The 19,960-nt window shown below is 43.8% G+C and overlaps 1 protein-coding gene across 1 annotated transcript in view; it reads left to right on the forward strand.

Moving 5' to 3' along the window:
- The window catches only part of COL4A2 (collagen type IV alpha 2 chain), a 217,647-nt gene extending 205,252 nt beyond the window's left edge, over positions 1–12,395 (forward strand). Inside the window, exons 43-47 of the mRNA XM_029910483.1 lie at positions 340–486; positions 1,234–1,350; positions 3,151–3,342; positions 3,683–3,969; positions 10,517–12,395. Of these exons, the coding sequence (XP_029766343.1) occupies positions 340–486; positions 1,234–1,350; positions 3,151–3,342; positions 3,683–3,969; positions 10,517–10,771 (998 nt within the window). The 3' untranslated portion in view covers positions 10,772–12,395. The remainder of the gene's footprint in view (positions 1–339; positions 487–1,233; positions 1,351–3,150; positions 3,343–3,682; positions 3,970–10,516) is intronic.
- The last annotated feature ends 7,565 nt before the right edge of the window (positions 12,396–19,960 follow it).

The raw sequence follows: 19,960 nt of genomic DNA on the forward strand, positions 1-19,960 counted from the left end.
CAACTTTGCATATCACAAGCTACACTCTACCCACTCTTTTGCCTTCTTGTTCCCTTTGTCTCTTTCCACTCATGTATTTTTGCCTGTTTTTACACAACCCCTGAGGCCTGGAAGGATTTCCCCGCCTTCCAGGATGCCAAGTGACCTCCTACTCCCCAAACCTTGGAAATTGCAGACCCAGATCTGCAGCTGAACTTTATGGCTCAGGGTACATCTCTAATATTAATAATCAACTAAAATGTCCAACCTTAGTACCTCACTGAGTGACAGACAGAGCACACCAAGGGAAAGGAGTTGTTTTGTCTATAAATGAGTTCACTTTTTCTTTTTATAATGCAGGTTTTCAAGGACCTCCAGGTTCTCCTGGGCCGCCTGCAGTCCCCCCTAAACTGGTCACTCACCAGGGTACAGCAGGCCCACGTGGAAATATGGGTCCCCAAGGAATACCTGGTGAGATGGGGCCCCACGGTCCACCAGGTGATCCAGGTAGGAATTGTGCATTCACACTTGAAGTGCAGTGCTGTTCAGAATAGGGCTTCTGTAAAAGTAGTGCTGAGGTCATCCCTACCTATTATTTCTCACTAATTCTAAATGTAATTGAAGTCACAAGGGAAAGAATGGATTTTCTCACTGCCACCCCTGCAAAATCAATCCTGAGCAATCAAAATGAAGCTGTGCAGCATGCACATCTTAACCAACTGCAACTTAACTGCAGGCCTCTATGACACTCGTGAACCCCACACTGGTCCCGATTGTCATCTTATATCAATCCAAACTCACTCCATTAGCTGAGGTATACAAATGTCATTGAGGGCAAAATCTGACCTTGCTGTTGAACTTCAAATAACAGTTCTGTTGGTGAGATACATTGAGCTGAATTCCGTTCTTCTCCTGTAGTTTATATGGGATTTGCAGTGGTAACAGGCATGAAAAATAATAGAATTATGGGGCCCAATCTTGCAGTCCTTTCTCAGGCACAATTCCCCATTAAAAAGTCAGTGAGGAACTTTGTCTGGGCAAGCATCATAGGATCTTGCTTTTAGTTTAGGTGACAAACTTTCCAAGTCTGACTGAACACACATACTCATAATAACCAGATCTGTTGAGTATGTAGGTGCTAGGTTTACATGGTAACTTTTCAGAACGGAACTTCACTTTGAGTATCTTATTGTCTGTACTTAAAAAAAAAAAAAATCAAATCTGTCTGATCACGTTGAACTTGATGGTTTTAAGGTTTTAGAGGCCCACCAGGTAAACCAGGGTTTCAAGGAAGAGGTGGCATGTCAGCTCTTCCAGGTTTTAGAGGAGATCAAGGACCATCAGGTTTTCCAGGTCTAGCAGGCTTTGAGGGTAAGTGATGTTGCGTTATTATTTTTTCTTTTCTTTTCCCCACTTCACTCTATAAAGCTTCTGTTATTAGCACATTATCACTGTACAATTGTCAACCCTTCTGAAGCAACTCTCCTGACTTCCACTTACATCAAATACCAACGCTCTTACTAGGTTTTCTGTTAATAGTTTTCATGGAAATAGCTTTAAACTGTCTTTAAAACAAAGTGTTGTAACTAGATCTCAGTGCACATGTTTTCCATGAACATTCACTCCGATTTTTAAATTAATTTGTTTTAATGCTTGTGCCCCTTCTGTTCTGGCCTTCAGTAATCACGCCAGCAATAAGGTTTTACAAACAGGAATGTTCATGAAAATAGAATTTCAAATTCCTAGGTGAGGTAAATAGATGAGCAGTTGTGGTACAAGTGCTTGGGTGCGCATCCAGCTAGGAACCAGAAACTTTACCATCTGAATTAGTTGAACAAACACAAATCAATTCAGCCCAAATAAGAATGTCAAATATTGAATATTTGCAGAGAATTGTTCACAACCAATCACTTTATAGGGTTAAAAAAGTCATCCAAAAAAACTGGCAGGTAATTTTAGATGAAGAATACATTTTAAAAGAAAATCACTGCTTGCCCATATTACATGAGCAGAAAGAGGCTAAAGTCATCAGATAATTATTTGTGAATTATTTGCTCAGCTCTAGTATTAAATCACATTCTCCACTTAAAATCTAGGGAGCCCAAATCAACACTCAGGGACTTCAGCAGAATTGGATCAGTCCTAGAAATATAGCTGATTGACTACATTAGCTTTCCATATAGAGAAGATAAATATCATGCAATAAAATTAAATAGTGAACAAGTCCCATCCAGTATGTAGATTAGCTGACTATTCCTTATAACCCTATTATCCTCCCGGTGCTTACAAATTGGATTGTTTAATAATTTGCTCCCATATCTTTCCAGATATTGAAGTTAGATCACCTGATGTATAATTCCCTAGGTCCTCCTTGTTCCCCTTTTTAAAGATAGGTACTGTGTTTTCCCTTCTCCATCTCTTGGGACCTCTCCCATCCTCCTGGAGTTCTCAAAGATAATAGCTAAGGGTGCCTAGATTGCTTTAGGTCATCATTAACCTTTTTATTTTTAATCAAAATAGGCATTGAGGCTCCTTAGCTTTCTTCATGTCATCAGTTATTAGCTCTCCTTCCCTGCTAAGTAGAAGACCTACACTTTCCTTTGTCTTTTTCTTGATCTTAATGTATTTAAGGAATCTTTTCTCATTCCCTTTATAACTCTTGCCAATGTTACACATTTTGTGCCTTAGACTGTCTGATTTTGTCCCTACCTACTTGGACTGTTCTTTTGTGCTCTTCCTTATCAATTTGACCACGTTTCCACATTTTGTAGGATTCCTTTTTGATTTTCAGGTCATTAAAGAGCTCCTGAGGGAGCCATATTGACCCCTTACTATTCTTCCTATCTTTCTTCTGCATTGGAATAGTTTGCAGTTGCGCCTTTAATGTTGTCTCCTTGAGGAACTGCCAGCTTTCCTGAATTCCTCCTTAGATTTTCTTTCCACAGGACCTTTCCTGCCAGCTCTGCTTTTTTGAAGTCCACTGTCCTTATTCTGCTGCCCTCACTCCTTCCTTTCCTTAGAATCATGAAATCCTAGTATTTCATGATCACTGTCACGCAAATTGCCTTCTATCTTCAGAGTCACTACCAATTCCACCCTGTTAGTCAGAATCAAGTCTGAAATGGCTGTCCCCCAATTACTCTTTATTGTCTCTTTCTATTTTTCCCCAAGGTGAACCAGGCCGTCCAGGTAACCCTGGGATACCAGGTATGCCAGGTCGCAGTGTTAACATTGGGTACCTTCTGGTGAAGCATAGCCAGTCTGAGCAAGAGCCAATGTGCCCAGTTGGTATGAACAAACTCTGGAGTGGCTACAGTCTACTGTATTTTGAAGGACAGGAAAAAGCACATAACCAGGACCTTGGTACGTACATGGCTCTATAATATCTCAACACTTGACACTTTCAATCTGATTTTCTCCACTCAAAACTAGAGGCACACAAAATTATAGGCCATTTCTGAACATTTGGGCTTCGGTGTATATTAGACGAGGATGCCTAGAAATGACAGCAGATTAGAACTAAATTTCTTTCTTTCATCTCCCTCTGGAGGTGGTTTCTCCAGATCACTACTTAAATTTGAGTGGAACTGTAATACAAATATAAATGCTACTGAATTATGCAGGTATGCACAATAAGCTAAAAATAAATTCTTACTTGAATGTGCACATGCTAAAGATTTGTGATGGTTTATTTTTTTTACAGGGCTGGCTGGATCCTGTTTGGCTCGTTTTAGTACCATGCCTTTCCTCTACTGTAACCCTGGGGACATCTGTTATTATGCAAACCGAAATGATAAATCCTACTGGCTCTCAACCACAGCACCTCTCCCAATGATGCCTGTGGCAGAAGAAGAAATTAGACCATATATCAGTCGTTGTTCCGTCTGTGAAGCCCCAGCTGTTGCAATTGCTGTCCATAGTCAAGATGTTTCTATTCCACACTGTCCTGAAGGGTGGCGCAGTTTATGGATTGGATATTCCTTCCTCATGGTATTTGTCCTTTTCGACATTTGCTGACAGTATCGCACAAAGTTACATCAAGCTGGGGTCCCACCTACTGGCCAAGTTGTTCAGGTTTAGGTACAGGTTTGCTAAAAATCCAAACGCACTGAATCTTCCCATAGAAGCAGGGAGGAGAAATGTGTGAGGAAAACTGCTCTCTCCCTCATCATGGAGACCAATTAAAGTTACATGAAGGGCTGGGGCAACAGTTTCTCTCCAACAGATTAATACATGGAGTTTGGAGTGACTATGCTCCAGGTGACAAATTGTACCTGACAGTAGAAGATATTATCCACTTTATATGGTAGAGAAAATGGACCCTCCAAACAAAAAAAGACACTTGAGCTAAGAATAAAAATGTCAGCTAGAGTTTATGCACTGAGGTTGGGAGGGTGGCCCACTAAGCCATTGTCAGCGAGAGAGAGAGAGGATGAGGAGTAGGTAATAGGTCTTTCAGGAACAATGGTAAGTAATTGATCTGATAAAATCACGGACCTGCACAAAAAGGGAAAATTAGACTGTCAGTCAAAAATACTAATAAGTAGAGTGAAGATTTTTATTTTCAACAAACAAAAGCTATATTTAAGCAACTCGACATTTCATGGTGTTTTTGGTTTGTTCCAGCTTTCAAATTGAAAATTATTCATCCTTAAGACCAATGTTCTCTCTAATTTTTTCCATCCATGTGCAGAATGAATTGTGTTATGTGCACCAATATCGAGGTAATGTGCAGATATGTGCCAACAGTAGAAACAAAATACCTAGATATAATTTTTTTTAAAGTTACCATAGGGATAATTACTCCAGGCAGGACAGGTTAGGCATTTTAGAACTCACTACTCAAAGAATTAAATTTAATCATAAGAGAGAAATAAAATTATGAAATGCACAGACCAGTCAAAAAACTAAAATAACAGCACTTTGAAAAAATAAAATTACAGAGAATATATGTGCATTGCAGGAAGTACCAAGTAACAACAACACCAGAAGTATGGGTTGGGAGGTGTGTGTAAGTGAGAAACTGTGTGTGTGTGTGTGTGTGTGTGTGTGTGTGAGTGAGAGAGCGAGAGAGAGAGAGCGAGAGAGAGAGTGTGTGCGTGAGACACAGACTGTGTGTGTGCTTGCTGCTGGGGAAGTCTGAAAGACTGTGCGCTGTCTCTTTAAAGCACTCACCAGAAGGCTCAGACCACAGCAGCTGCCAGCAGCTCTCCTGCTTCTGAGCCCTGTCCTCCCTCCCCCGCTCTGTGGAGATGGTGTACATGGGCAAGGGGGAGGGGGACACCCTGACATCAGCGCCCCTCCTGCTCTACACAGCAAGCCAGAGGGTTCCTGGAGCAGCTGTCCAGGGGCTCCAAGCCAGAGGGCAGGAGCAGAGCAGCTGCTGAGCAGCGGGGGGAGGGGCACCTGAACACACGCCGCCATGCACAGCTCTGCTAATCAAGTGTGCGGCCCTTGATTCACTCCTGGGCGGCCACACAGCTTAGAGGGAACACAGCTTAAGACCATACACCCCTTGTGGTAATAGAAGCCATATAACTAGGGTACGGCTCTTATACTCGTCGCTTGCCCTTTTTTGCAGTTACTACAGCACGCGCACACTTGGCCCAATCCTGCATTCCTTTGTCACCCGAAATGAGCACTGACATAAACGGGAGGTGGGGCTGTGCAAGGAATGTAGAATTCACCCTAGAATAAGTAATGTCCCACCAGGTGTGTGCGATAAGTTAGAGCAGGAGTCGGCAACCTCTGGCACGCGGCTCGCTAAGGTAAGCACCCTGGCGGGCCGGGCCAGTTTGTTTACCTGCCACGTCTGCAGGTTTGCCCGATCACGGCTCTCCAGGCCAATGGGGGCGGCGGGAAGCAGCAGCCAGCACATCCCTCGGCCCGCGCCGCTTCCCGCAGCCCCCATTGGCCTGGAGTGGCAAACCGCGGCCAGTGGGAGCCGCGATCGGCCGAACCTGCAGACGCGGCAGGTAAACAAACTGGCCCGATGCTTACCCTGGCGAGCCATGTGCCAGAGGTTGCCGACCCCTGAGTTAGAGAGAGGTATGTCTGACCAAGGCTTAGGGAACTCGGCTAAGCATGGTGACTGGTACTGTATGAGAACCTGGGTAGACAGGAATACTTATGTTCTAATCTCAACTCCCACTACGGATTTTGTTTCTGGCCTTCTGAAAGTTATGTAAAATAGAACTGGTCAGAAAATGGATTTTCCTCCCAGAGGAAACATCACCAACACAAAAAATGCTCTCACTTTCATTGACATTTTCCACAGCAAATGTTGACTATTAAACAATCACCAACCAAAAAAAAAATTTCCAACTACAAAAATAAAAATAAAAAATTTGAAGAAACCACTTTAGTGGCACTAATAAATGATCTCCTCCAGTCAACAGATAGAGGACAGACACCCATTCTCATCCTGCTTGACCTCTCTGCATTCAATACTGTTGATAAGGAGATTCTGCTCTCTCACCTGAGAGATGTGGCAGGAGTCTAGGATAATGCATTAAAATAGTCTGTCCTTCCTGGAAGACCACTCCCAATGAGTAGTGATAAGAAACTCCCCGCCCTCACTAGACCCCTCACTTGTGGAGTTCCACAAGGATCAATGATCTCTCTGATCCTTTTCAACATCTACAGTCAACCACTAAGTGAACTGGTTAGATGACACAGACTCAAGTACCAGCAATATGCAGATGAGACACAGCTCTACCTATTCTTCACCACATAAGACCACACCACTACCACCAAGATGGCCCAGTGCTTGGATGAAGAATAGCTGGTGGCAGCTGAACCTGAGCAAGACAGAGGTGATGCTGGTGGGCAGAGGAAAATATACTGAAGAGCTTGCAGCCGTGGTGTAGTCTCCAGGGGTTGAAGAAGCACAACAATAATTAGTTTAGTCTGTTGTCTAGGAGTACTGTTGGATCTCTTGCTGACACAGAGCTCTCATCTAGCAGCCTCAGAGAGTAACACTATCTACCATCTGCACTTGTGTCCCAGCCTGACAAGTGAAAACCTGGCCTCAGTTAGTCATGCCTGTCATCGCTCAGCTTGACTCCAGCAATGCAATATACCTGGGCATGAAACAGTCAACACATAGGAAACTCTGCAGTGCATCTCCTCAGCCACACAGGCTACCGGGAACATGTCAGAACTGCCCTCTGCTCTGTACACTGGCTTCAGGTAGACTCTCAAATCAAGTTCAAGTCAGAGATCATAGACTTTAAGGTCAGAGGGGACCATTATGATCGTCTAGTCTGACCTCCTGCACAACGCAGGCCACAGACTCTCACCCACCCACTCCTGTAACAAACCTCTAACTTATGTTTGAGCTGTTGAAGTCCTCAAATCGTGGTTTAAAGACTTCAAGGTGCAGAGAATCTTCCAGCAACTGACCCGTGCCCCACACTGCAGAGGAAGGTGAAAACCCCCCAGGGCCTCTGCCAATCTGCCCTGGAGGAAAATTCCTTCCCGACCCCAAATATGGCGATCAGCTAAACCCTGAGCATGCGGGCAAGACTCACCAGACACACACCCAGGAAAGAATTCTCTGTAGTAACTCAGATCCCATCCCATTACAGGCCATTGGGCATATTTGCTGCTAATAGTCAAAGATCAATTAATTTGAAAAATTAAACTATCCCATCATACCATCCCCTCCATAAACTTATCAAGCTTAGTCTTGAAGCCAGATATGTCTTTTGCGCCCACTGCTCCCCATGGAAGGCTGTTCCAGAACTTCACTCCTCTGATGGTTAGAAACCTTCATCTAATTTCAAGTCTAAACTTCCTGATGGCCCGTTTATATCCATTTGTTCTTGTGACCACATTGGTACTGTGCTTAAATAATTCCTCTCCCTCCCTGGTATTTATCCCTCTGATATATTTATAGAGAGCAATCATATCTCCCCTCTGCCTTCTTTTGGTTAGGCTAAACAAGCCTCTTTGAGTCTCCTTTCATAAGACAGGTTTTCCATTCCTCGGATCATCCTAGTAGCCCATGCCTGCTGGGAGTGGCTGCCAGCTTCAGCAGTGTTACTGAGCATGCTCAGTACAAGCCAAGCAGCAAATTTGGGGGAGGTGGGACATGACCCCGCATGTCCTCTCCATGTGTCGCCTCTGGTTCAAGGTCTCACTCTTTATCTTCAAAGCACTCCATGGCCTGGGCCCAGGATATCTAAAAGACTGTCTAGAACTCAGGATGAAGACCCTGGTGTACAACTTTGCTCCTCTGACCCGATGGAAATCCCACCAAGAGTAGAGCTCATCTGGGTGGCAGATGGAACTTTCTCCAGGGTCTGATCCCAGACTGCAAGGCATTTCCCCAGTAACTAAGAACGATCACAAACCTCACCAGTTTCTGCTCCGTGTTCAAGGCACATTTCTTTGACCTTGCTTTTTCTAACACACACATAGCAACAGGCATCTTTATATATATAAAAAAAGACACTACCAAAACAAGACACCTAACTGGGGAGAGGGTGAATGAACAAACAACCTGTGACAGGAGTTAGTCACCTTGCTGAATCCATTTACTGAAAGGTGCTTGGGTACTATGGTGAACAGAATACCTCATAGGAGTGTTTGTTTGTAAACGCCTTGTCTAAATACTAAGCATTGGTAAGGAGAGAGCTGAAGCCTTGGCAACAAGAGGTAGATTTCCCAGTACAAAGTCCTTTGTTACCAAGGGAAGTGCCAAAAACTGCAAGTGCTCACAGGAGGAAACCTTCCGTTTTTTTTTTATGTGCGCGCACCACAGCATTAGCAATGGCTCGTGGAGTGACTGGTTAGAATACAGTGTGGGGTTTTGAACACTGAAGAATAAGATTTGTAATACATGATGTTCCTGATAATCTCAAGAAAAGCATCTTCAGTTCAATAGTGTTTCACTATAACTTCCTTGGTTTCAGTAAAATGGTAGATCCCTCTTTTTGGGTGTTAGTGTTAGGGGCCAGTCCTGCAAAGAGATCAGAATGGGTCAATGGGACTTCATGCAGAGCAACAGGGCATGATCCTGGCCAGATCCTGTTGCAGGCTCAGAGTCCTGGTGAGTAGAAAATAGATTTCTTTTGAGCGCATTAGCAGTTGTTAGATCATTAAGATAGCTGAAAGTACTCTGTTGTGTGATTCTGTTCAGGATAACCCTGAATCACTGTTCAAATGGTACTTAAAGTTTACATGACCGTGTCACGGACTACAGCTGTGATTGAAAAGATTTGAAGGCTACTTAACAAAATGTAAATGTGAGGCCATTATTTTGTCTGGAGGCAAATGAGTTAAGCCTGGGAGCTAAGAGCTTTGTTACACTAAGACACTTTTTGGTTTGCTGCCCACCCCTTTTCTCCCCTCTCCCCCATATAAAAGGAGAAAAGGGGCAAGTTCATCCCTGGTGACACTGCACGGATTTTAAGAGTTGCACTAGACCTGAAACTGAACAGTGTTTAACACCTCAGAGATTAAAGCTTTTGTGCTGTTGCCCAGAATCATAGGTACCCTATGGCAATCTGAGACAATGGTGAAAGGAGAGGAATTAGTACCATACCTATTTAGCACTGTGGTAAAAGATCAGTTTCTATTTTTGTTACTGATCTGTGAACAGCTTTGCAAGCTGAATAACAGTTGGCCTGTGCAGTGAAAGGCAAGAAATGAGGGTTTATTCTTACTATGTTTTCATATGAATTAAAAAACAAACCTCTTTATTGGTTTCTCATTTTTACATTAAAAATTGAAGGGTTTTGAGAGATGGGGGGGAAGTGATATGAGAATAATTGTTAGATGTTTTTGCAAAACTAGGGAGAAATCTGTTGGGATGTTCACTGTTACATGCTAGCTTCAGTAGCACACCACTAAAAGTACGGGATGTAGTTCTTAAAGGGGTACAGTAATGATTATGTGTCAGTTTTGCTTATAGCTGTCATTTAAAGAGTGTGAATTATACAATAAACATGTCTTAATGTACTGTTATTAATCAGGACTGAATTTGATAGAAATGTTCATTTATTCAACTGATAGGGAAAACCCCTCTGATTAAAACGAGCTACTTCTGCCTTAGTATTGCTTATGGGTGTGTGATATATAGGATATTAGTTGTATGTGGGAGGCAAATTCTCATTACCCCCACCCTGCTGCAAACTCAGAGATGAGGAAAATTTCAACTCAGTCTTCAGTGCCATGAAAATATGAAATCTTAAATGGCTGGAGTAAAGAAGAGGTAGATCGGTTTAAAATGGAAAATGTAGCTAAACCAGATAGTTCAAGGATCTAATCCTACAAACTTTACTGTGTGAGTAATCAACAATAGTACTCCCATAAGTTTTAAACATGGGGGTGAGGTTTGCAAGATTGGCCCTATGTATGCCTCAGTAGGAATGTCCTACAGAGTGAACTCTTACAAGTAACAGGTTTAGAAGTCATTTTACCCTTGGTCTCCTCCCTCCCCCACCTGTTGATTTATGACAGTATTGATCTAGGGCAGTAATTTGTGTAGCCCTGTCCTGTATCTGAACACTGCCTTCTTTGTGTCTCATAGCACACTGGAGCTGGTGATGAAGGTGGAGGACAGTCACTGGTTTCTCCTGGGAGCTGTCTGGAAGACTTCAGAGCTACTCCTTTCATTGAATGCAATGGCGCCCGAGGAACCTGCCACTACTATGCAAACAAGTATAGCTTCTGGCTTACCACTATTAACGAGCAATTCCAGAGCTTGCCCTCAGCAGATACACTCAAGGCAGGTCTCATCCGAACTCATATCAGCAGATGTCAAGTCTGCATGAAAAATTTGTAAAATATATAATATATCCCTAGTAGTAAAAGGAAAATGTTTCTACAGTGTTCTAGACCTATCACATTGGTGCTTATTTAACTTATTACCTCAAAAGCTGAATGAAAAGTTTGATAAGTGTCTGTAAAAGCACAGAGGCTTATACCAAATGCTGGCTGCTTCTCCTACCATACAGTATATTTTGCTAGTCTAACACCATGTTATTTGCTAATTGAGTCAAATACTCAACCTTGAAACACCACAAAACCATCCAGTTACTAATCTAACAATTCTCTTAGGCAGATCTGTTCTCTAACATTCAATTAAATGTACTTCTTGTCTTAGTTTATTGTTAACAGGTGGAGTTCATATTAATTAAGTGGTGACATACAACAGTAAAACATAAGTGCTAGCACAGCAGTGAGCTAACCCTCTGGGAAGTACTCACAGATCTGAGCCCCAAGCCCAGCCTTTGAACTTACCTTTTACTGTAATAAGAGTTTATACCTGGGCACTTACAGTGGAAAGATAGGTTCTTTTAAACTCCCCATGCCTTTGCCATGCTTTTTGTCCTACCACTTTCACCACCAGAGAGTTTATAAACATTCTGAATTAGCTCAGGTAGCCACATTTAGTGTTACTCTCTTCTTCTTGCAATGAGAACAGTTCATTACCAATGGCAGCATGTTACTTCACAAACTTATCACATTTTTCCAGCTATACCCCACATCATAGGATAACTACAGTGGGTCTTTGCTCCTTTCTGTTGTGTGGCACAGAATAAATGCCCACTAGACACATGGGACCACAAAAGGGAGAGAGCATCATACTTTCTTCCTTTAACAACCATGCCATGTACTTAATAACATTGTGTGGTTAGGGCTCCATATGAATTTGGTGATACGGTTGTGGAGCAGGCACTATACAACATACTCCCCTGAAAAACCCATGCTGTGTGCACAGATTTCCCAGTTGAAGAAGTTAATATTACTCAATACAGCCTTATCTTCAGATCCAAACCCTTCAAGCTGCCTACTTCACCTGTGAAGAAGTGCACAACTGGAGGGCAGGGGATGATGGTAGCATAACTAGTCAGCTGTACCGCTAGGAAGGGCATGTAGAGGGGCTAGAAGTCACTCAGAGGGTGTTTCTTGTGTAGTTTATCTTCAAAGGCCCTGGAAATTGGGTGCAAGATTTGCTGAGGAGCCACAGAGTCTATGATGCTTGCCCCCTGCCTCACCCACAGAGATTAACTGCTTTTTCTGTAGAAAGAAAACATTAGACCCAGAGGTAAGCTGTCCCTCATGACCCTGGGAGAGAAGAATGAACCACATGATGATAAACCCCTTGCTTATTTTCTTGTGAGTCTCTTATGCAGCATGGTAATAAGCATGATAAATACCACGACACTTATGTTTCCAGCAAGATTTTTTGTGGGGAGGGGAGCTACATTTATTTGCAAGGGTGAAAAGTACTATGTACGCTTACTGCGCTGGCTTTAAAATAATCGGTAGTTATCTCCTCCACATCAGTTTTAATTTCTCCTTATGCAGTTCACCTTTCCCCTGCTTCAGTGATTGTTGGGTTTTGTAATTACGTCCCTCATTGCTGTAATTATCTTAAATAAAGTTTGTTTTTTCTACACCTCTATTTGTTGATTGTTTCAATTCTCTAACATATGCCAGGCTCTCCTATTACATTTGCACATATTACTTCAATAGATGTTAGTTTGGGGGCTTGGATTTATTTGTTTGTTTTTTTAAATGAGCATTGGAGACAATGTAAATTGGATGTCAGCAGAAGTATCAAAAGGTGGCCAAATAAGCTTCCTCAATCTAAATTCAAACCACTTAACCAAGCAGCGGTCTGCTCAGTCTGTCAGCTGGAGCCACGCAATTTCAGAGAGAGGATGCTAACTAAGATGCTATTCCATCCATTGTTACAAGGAGAGAGAATTTAACCAGTTCCTCAGTTGCCTACCATTATCATTAGCTTAGGCAAGGCAGCTCTGAGGCCTGGTCTACACTAAAAAATTGGTCGCCCCAGCCATGTGAAAAATCCAACCCCTGAACAACATAGTTAAGGTGACAGCTCTAGGTCAATAAAAGAGTTCTTCCATAGCAGCATTTCACATGTAGACAAGCTCTCAGTGGAATCCTGGGATGGAAATTAACCATAGAATCTATAATGGTCTGTAAAATTACAGAGCGGAGGAGCCTCGCCTTGATGAGAAGAGTAGACATACAGGTATATTTAAAGAATTCTCAGCTAGCGTGTTTTCTGCAATGACGTATTTTCTTATTTTAGATATACCCACAATTAGTAAGTTTATCCTCAACATCCCTGTGAGGTAAGAGCATTATCCCTATCTGACAGGCAAGGGCCGAGGACAAAGATTAAGTAACTTGCCCAAGTCATGGCAGAGCCCAGTATCCAACCTCTGTCCATTTTGGTGATTCAGCTACAAGAGCCAATCTGCCCAACAGACAAAGCCACCTAATATTTGTTTCAGCTAAATTAAGCCATTAGAATGGTAAACACAGTGTAGGCAATATCACCCAAAGCTGTCTCATGGCTGACAATTACCATAAGTTACATATTGCAGTACCATAGAATATCAGAGTTGGAAGGGACCTCAGGAGGTCATCTAGTCCAATCCCCTGCTCAAAGCAGGACCAATCCCCAACTAAATCATCCCAGCCAGGGCTTTGTAAAGCCGGGCCTTAAAAACCTCTAAGGAAGGAGATTCCACCACCTCCCTAGGTAACCCATTCCAGTGCTTCACCACCCTCCTAGTGAAATAGTGTTTCCTAATATCCAACCTAGCCTCTCCCACTGCAACTTGAGACCATTACTCCTTGTTCTGTCATCTGGTACCACTGTGAACAGTCTAGATCCATCCTCTTTGGAACCCTCTTTCAGGTAGTTGAAAGCAGCTATCAAATCCCCCCTCATTCTTCTCTTCTGCAGACTACACAATCCCAGTTCCCTCAGCCTCTCCTCATAAGTCATGTGCTCCAGTCCCCTAATCATTTTTGTTGCCCTCCACTGGACTCTCTCCAATTTTTCCACATCCTTCTTGTAGTGTGGGGCCCCAAACTGGACACAGTACTCCAGATGAGGTCTCACCAATGTCGAATAGAGGGGAATGACCACATCCCTTGATCTGCTGGCAATGCCCCTTACTTATACAGCCCAAAATGCCATTAGCCTTCTTGGCAACAAGGGCACACTGTCAACTCATATCCAGCTTCTTGTCCACTGTAATCCCTAGGTCCTTTTCTGCAGTACTGCTGCTAGCCATTCGGTCCCTAGTCTGTAGCAGTGCTTGGGATTCTTCCGTCCTCAGTGCAGGACTCTGCACTTGTTCTTGTTGAACCTCATCAGATTTCTTTTGGCCCAATCCTCTAATTGGTTTAGGTCCCTCTGTATGCTATCCCTACCCTCCAGCATATCTACCACTCCTCCCAGTTTAGTGTCATCTGCAAACTTGCTGAGGGTGCAGTCCTCGCCATCCTCCAGATCATTAATGAAGATATTGAACAAAACTGGCCCCAGGACCAACCCTTGGGGCACTCCGCTAGGCAGCGCAGCAAGGGGGTGGGGGAGGGTTGGGTAGAGGGCAGGGGAGTTTGGGGTGGTTGTCAGTGGGCGGGGGTGTGGATAGGGTCAGGGCCGTCAGTGGGCGGGGAACGGGGGGGTTGAATGGGTACAGGGATCCCAGGGGGCAGTCAGGAAGGCAGGAGTCCCGGGGGGGGGGAGCTGTCAGGGGGCAAGTGGGGGGGGAATAGGGGGCAGGGGCCAGGCCACGCCTGGCTGTTTGGGGAGGCATAGCCTCACCTAACTGGCCCTCCATAAAATTTCCGAACCCAATGTGGCCCTCAGGCCAAAAAGTTTGCCCGCCCCTGATCTAGTCTGACCTCCTGTCATAACTATAAAGGGAAGGGTAACAGCTCTCCTGTGTACAGTACTATACTATAAAATCCCTCCTGGCCAGAGACTCCAAAATCCTTTTACCTGTAAAGGGTTAAGAAGCTCAGGTAACCTGGCTGACACCTGACCCAAAGGACCAATAAGGGGACAAGATACTTTCAAACCTTGGGGGGGGCGGAAGGCTTTTGTTTGTGCTCTTTGTTTTGGGGGTTGTTCGCTCTTGAGACTAAGAGGGACCAGACATCAATCCAGGCTCTCCAAATCTTTCTGAACAAGTCTCTCGTATTTCAAACTTGTAAGTAAACAGCCAGGCAAGGCGTGTTAGTTTATCTTTGTTTTCTCAACTTGTAAATGTACCTTTTGCTAGAGCGTTTATCTCTGTTTGCTGTACTTTGAACCTAAGGCTAAAGGGGGGTCCTCTGAGCTCTTTTAGTTTGATTACCCTGTAAAGTTATTTTCCATCCTGATTTTACAGAGATGATTTTTACCTTTTTCTTTAATTAAAAGCCTTCTTTTTAAGAACCTGTTTGATTTTTCCTTGTTTTTAGATCCAAGGGGGTTGGATCTTGAGCCACCAGGAGTTGGTGGGAGGAAGGAGGGGGGATGGTTAATTTCTCCTTGTTTTAAGATCCAAGGGGTTTGGATCTGTATTCACCAGGGAATTGGTGAAGAGTCTCTCAAGGCTACCCAGGGAAGGGAATTAGCTTTGGGAGTAGTGGCAGCGGACCAGATCTAAGCTGGTAGTTAAGCTTAGAAGTTTTCATGCAGGCCCCCACATTTGTACCCTAAAGTTCAGAGTGGGGAAGCAGACTTGACACCTCCTGTATAGCCCGAGCCACCAGCACCACCCATTATCCACACACTAACCCCAACCGCTGAAATTTAACCAAAGCATTGCAGCCCATGAGAGACTAGAATCATGTGCCAGAGGTAAATAAGAGGAGGGACTGAGGTGCACCAGTGCCTAGAGCCCCTGGTATGGAAGGGAAATTATATACTCAGATAATCCTGGCAATTTACTGCGACAGCTCTCGGGGTACACAGGATTGAGAATCACCTTGTTAGCCCCTCCCTCTAGCATGAGGGAGATTTGCCTGTGCCTGGCACCCTCTAACAGCACCAGCCTTTCAGCCACTAAAGCATTCTCCTTCAGGCTATGCCAGCCCTGTTTTCACCTTGCAAGTTAACAATGGATGCACCTCAGTTCCCCATGTCTCTGAATCATTCCCATGTGATATCAGCCCCTGACACTGGCTACTCACAGAAATTCCAGATCCCCTGCCCGTTAAGGAGCCATGTACCCCAACTCACCAGTTCTACCTTAAACCACCGGTCCTGTATAGCACACAGCACTTGTAAAAGTAGATTTTTAAAAGAATAAAGATTTAACTAGAAACGAGAGTGGTGGAAATAAAAGAATTGCAATACAAAACAAAAATCACAAAATGTGAACTTGGATCTACTCTTATTAATATTCACCTTTCCTATCTAGTAAAGTAAGTTCCCCCCACGCCTAAGTCTGTTGCAATGATGGCTGTTTTCAAAGAACCAGGATCTAAACATTCACAAAACTCTTCCCTATCCACAAGGGGCTCCTTCTGTGAATGAATACAGAGGTTCTTTCCCTCTCCTCTGTGATACTGAAACAGTCTTTTGTTTCTATTTACAGACAAAGTGAACACCAGTCTTGTTGTAAAGTTCCTTTTTTACTTTCTAGTAGTTTTAATTGTTTGCTGTTGCTTCTGATGTTTTCCCATTGAAAGCCTTAGCATTGAGCAAGGCTAAGCAATTGAGCCTTGCATTGCATCTCTGACTAAACAGGGCAGGGTGACAACTCCCCCCGCCCAAATGGGCTGTCACCAAGACACACTATACCCGGTACCTAATTTTTACTCCAAGTCCATAAAGCATACTTTTGATATAAATACATTATTCCTTAATTACCATCATTCATACAAATGGTTATGAATCTTGACAAGTCACAGGTTTTCTGTAGATACCTTACATGTTACTCTTTATGGATAAATATCCTGGAAGAGATGTTTGCTGTAGTGAGTTTGTCAAGTCTGAGGTGGGAGTTGTTAGCAAAGAAAAGGACCCCTATTGCCAAGTGATCCTTCCTCTGCAGTGTGTGGGTGTGGTGAAAACCCCCCCAAGGTCACTGCCAATCCAACCTCAGGGAAAATTCCATCCTCACCCCGCAGATGGCCATCAGTTAGTCCCTGAGCATGTGAGCACGACCCATCCAGCCAAGCACCTGAGAGAGTGAATGCTCAGAGCCATCCCAGAACCCTGGCTCTCGCCATCCAATGTCCCACCTCCAGCCCTGGCCAGCCCTGATTTTTCAGCGGAAGGAGATTTAAAATAACCTCTCAGAATACACTAGGGGGAGAAAATCCCTTCCTGACCCTTGCGGTGGCCAGCTGAAATGTTCCTCAAGCTCACACTTCAGGAACATAAGACAAACAGGAGTGAGCCGCAGGGATGTTGATTCTTTCCCCTCCTCCCACCATCACAAACAATCCCGTCTTACACTTGCACTCAAATTCACCTAACTCTCTCTAAAACTAATTAAACTGTTTTCTCTGACAACTCCGCTTGGGAGGCTGTTCCAGAATCTCATTCTTCTGATGGTTAGAAACCATCACATCAGATATTAATTTCCTCCAGTGGAGATATTCTATGCTTCACAAGTCTGTTAAATGCAAATATTTGTATAACCACGTTAAAATTGAGAAGTCAAGTGCACATTTCAAGGAATCCAAAAGTGAACGGCCATAAAGACCTTGAACTGTTATGCGTCCTCAGTTCTGTGTACTTGATTTTTAAGCCTCACCATTGCATGAATGCTAGATTTTGTACACCTCTACCTCGATATAACGCTGTCCTTGGGGGCCAAAAAATCTTACCGCGTTATAGGTGAAACCACATTATATCGAACTTGCTTTGATCCGCCGGAGTGCGCAGCCCCGCCCCCCGGGAGCACTGCTTTACCGTGTTATATCCAAATTTGTGTTATATTGGGTCATGTTATATCGGGGTAGAGGTGTATTTAGTTTTATTGGCTTGTGTTAAGGAAACTTCAACTTCTGCACACTTAAAGTCACTCAGGATACTTGAAGCTGCTAAAGTACCTCAAAGTTTGAGTTTCAACAATCACCCAGGGGTTTAAGATGCTACAAACCACCCAACAGAAGAATGTTCCAATACATAGGCTCCCATCAGCCATAGGTATACAACTCAAACGTCTTTGACAGCTTTCAATTTTTCTACATAATTCTTATAATATAATCTAGTCTTTCTGATGAGTGTAGAAATGACTATTCATGCTACAAGCCTGTTTTATTAAAGATTAAGAAACCTTTGCTTCAAACAAACATGCTGTTTGTCCTACACTCTGCTTTTTAAAACAATCCTACCTAGCGTTGGGCTTCTGTGCCTGGAAGAATGAAACAAGAGAACGTCTCTCTCTTCTGGGCTTTAGTGCAGCACTCTATTGAAACTGGAGATTGAAAGCTTGGTTGGCTGTGTTCCCCAAATCTGCTGAGTTCAATTATCTGGTAAATATGTTACTGGACTTGTTGAAGGCAGACAGGGAGAACTAACTTTTAGCAGATTTTAAGCAATAAATGTGACCTCCTTGTGCATAAAGTAGTTCACTCTGCTGCTAGGAGAGCAAATGGGGGCTGCTGCTTTGCTCACCAAACACAGACTTGGGTCTTGGAGCCAAAGACCTGGTTTGAATATAGTAGACTTCTGAGGGCTTGTCTCCACTGCAGAGTTAAGTTATAACTCAAGTTGGCTAGCCTGTCGGGGGGGTATAGGCTAACTAACACTCAAGTGAACAAAATGCAGCCACTACCACCACCACTCTGCGGTGTGGATGCAGGCTAGTGCCTCTTGACTGCCTCAGACCTCCAGTGTGGTCTCACACGTCTCCTCCACACATGCCCTGGACAGACAAGTTCTCCTGTAATTCACTGGGAAGAATTTATAGAATGGGTCAGCTTACTGTAGTGCAAAGAACCATGAGCAATGCCCCCAGAAGTCTTAACAAAAAACACATAAGTGCAGCACCACTGTGGACACAGCAGCTCAACTATTATTTTGTAGTGTGGCTACTCTCACCCGAGACAGGCTACCTCCAGAGAAGTAACTTGAACTAACCATATTGTGAACATGGAGTCTCAGTGATTGTATGGAGAGAAATAGAGACTAGCTACTGATAACTATGTTATTTGTCTAAAGCATATCTTACTACAGTACCCATGTGGTGGTGGCCCCTGCCTACAGGTCTGCTACTTGGAAACAAGTGCAATAATTCTACTAGATGGTTCAGTTTCTTCACAACTTCCCCTCCAAACCAAAGTCACTTCTGAAAAGTGATTAGTGCTGCTGTGCTTCAATCAAACAAGGAAAAATGGTTTTCAGAAGACGACATTTAGCACAATGTGTTCCATGAGTTGTTGATAGCAGAGGAGGAAGAGAGAAGATAGACAGGCGCGGGTTGCCACTGTAAGCCTGCAGAATCCAAACCTGATATGGAACTCAGCCTGAGCAGTTTTGTCACAGTCCTCATGCTATTTCACAGCAAGTGTATCAGTTCAAGGCTTTGTTCAGGACACAAAAAGGAATTAAAGCATTTACTTGCATAACACTGCTGGTAGTCACTAGCACCAATTCTTCTTCTGCTAGTCGCTGTGCTACAGCTTCACTATTCCTCACCCTCAATAAGCAAAAAATAGTCCATTAAGGCTTCCTAGAAAGATCGATGCCATCACTAGTGACTAGTTATTGCGGTCCCCCTCATACCGGGGCATTGACAACTGCTAGAGCACTTAAACACAAACCCAAAATGTTCGATCACAGAAACATTAAAATGTACCATATTGGAGGACAGGATGTTCCACGTGGGCACCAATGATACTGCCAAGAATGACCTTGAGCGGATCACTGCAGACTACGTGGCTCTGGGAAGAAGAATAAAGGAGATTGAGGCGCAAGTGGTGTTCTCGTCCATCCTCCCTGTGCAAGGAAAAGGCCTGGGTAGAGACCGTCGAATCGTGGAAGTCAACGAATGGCTACACAGGTGGTGTCGGAGAGAAGGCTTTGGCTTCTTCGACCATGGGATGGTGTTCCAAGAAGGAGGAGTGCTAGGCAGAGATGGGCTCCACCTAACGAAGAGAGGGAAGAGCATCTTCGCAAGCAGGCTGGCTAACCTAGTGAGGAGGGCTTTAAACTAGGTTCACCGGGGGAAGGAGACCAAAGCCCTGAGGTAAG

Source organism: Terrapene carolina, unplaced genomic scaffold (assembly GCF_002925995.2).
Source record: "Terrapene carolina triunguis isolate 2854851 unplaced genomic scaffold, T_m_triunguis-2.0 Scaffold21, whole genome shotgun sequence".
Taxonomy (NCBI): Eukaryota; Metazoa; Chordata; order Testudines; family Emydidae; genus Terrapene; species Terrapene triunguis.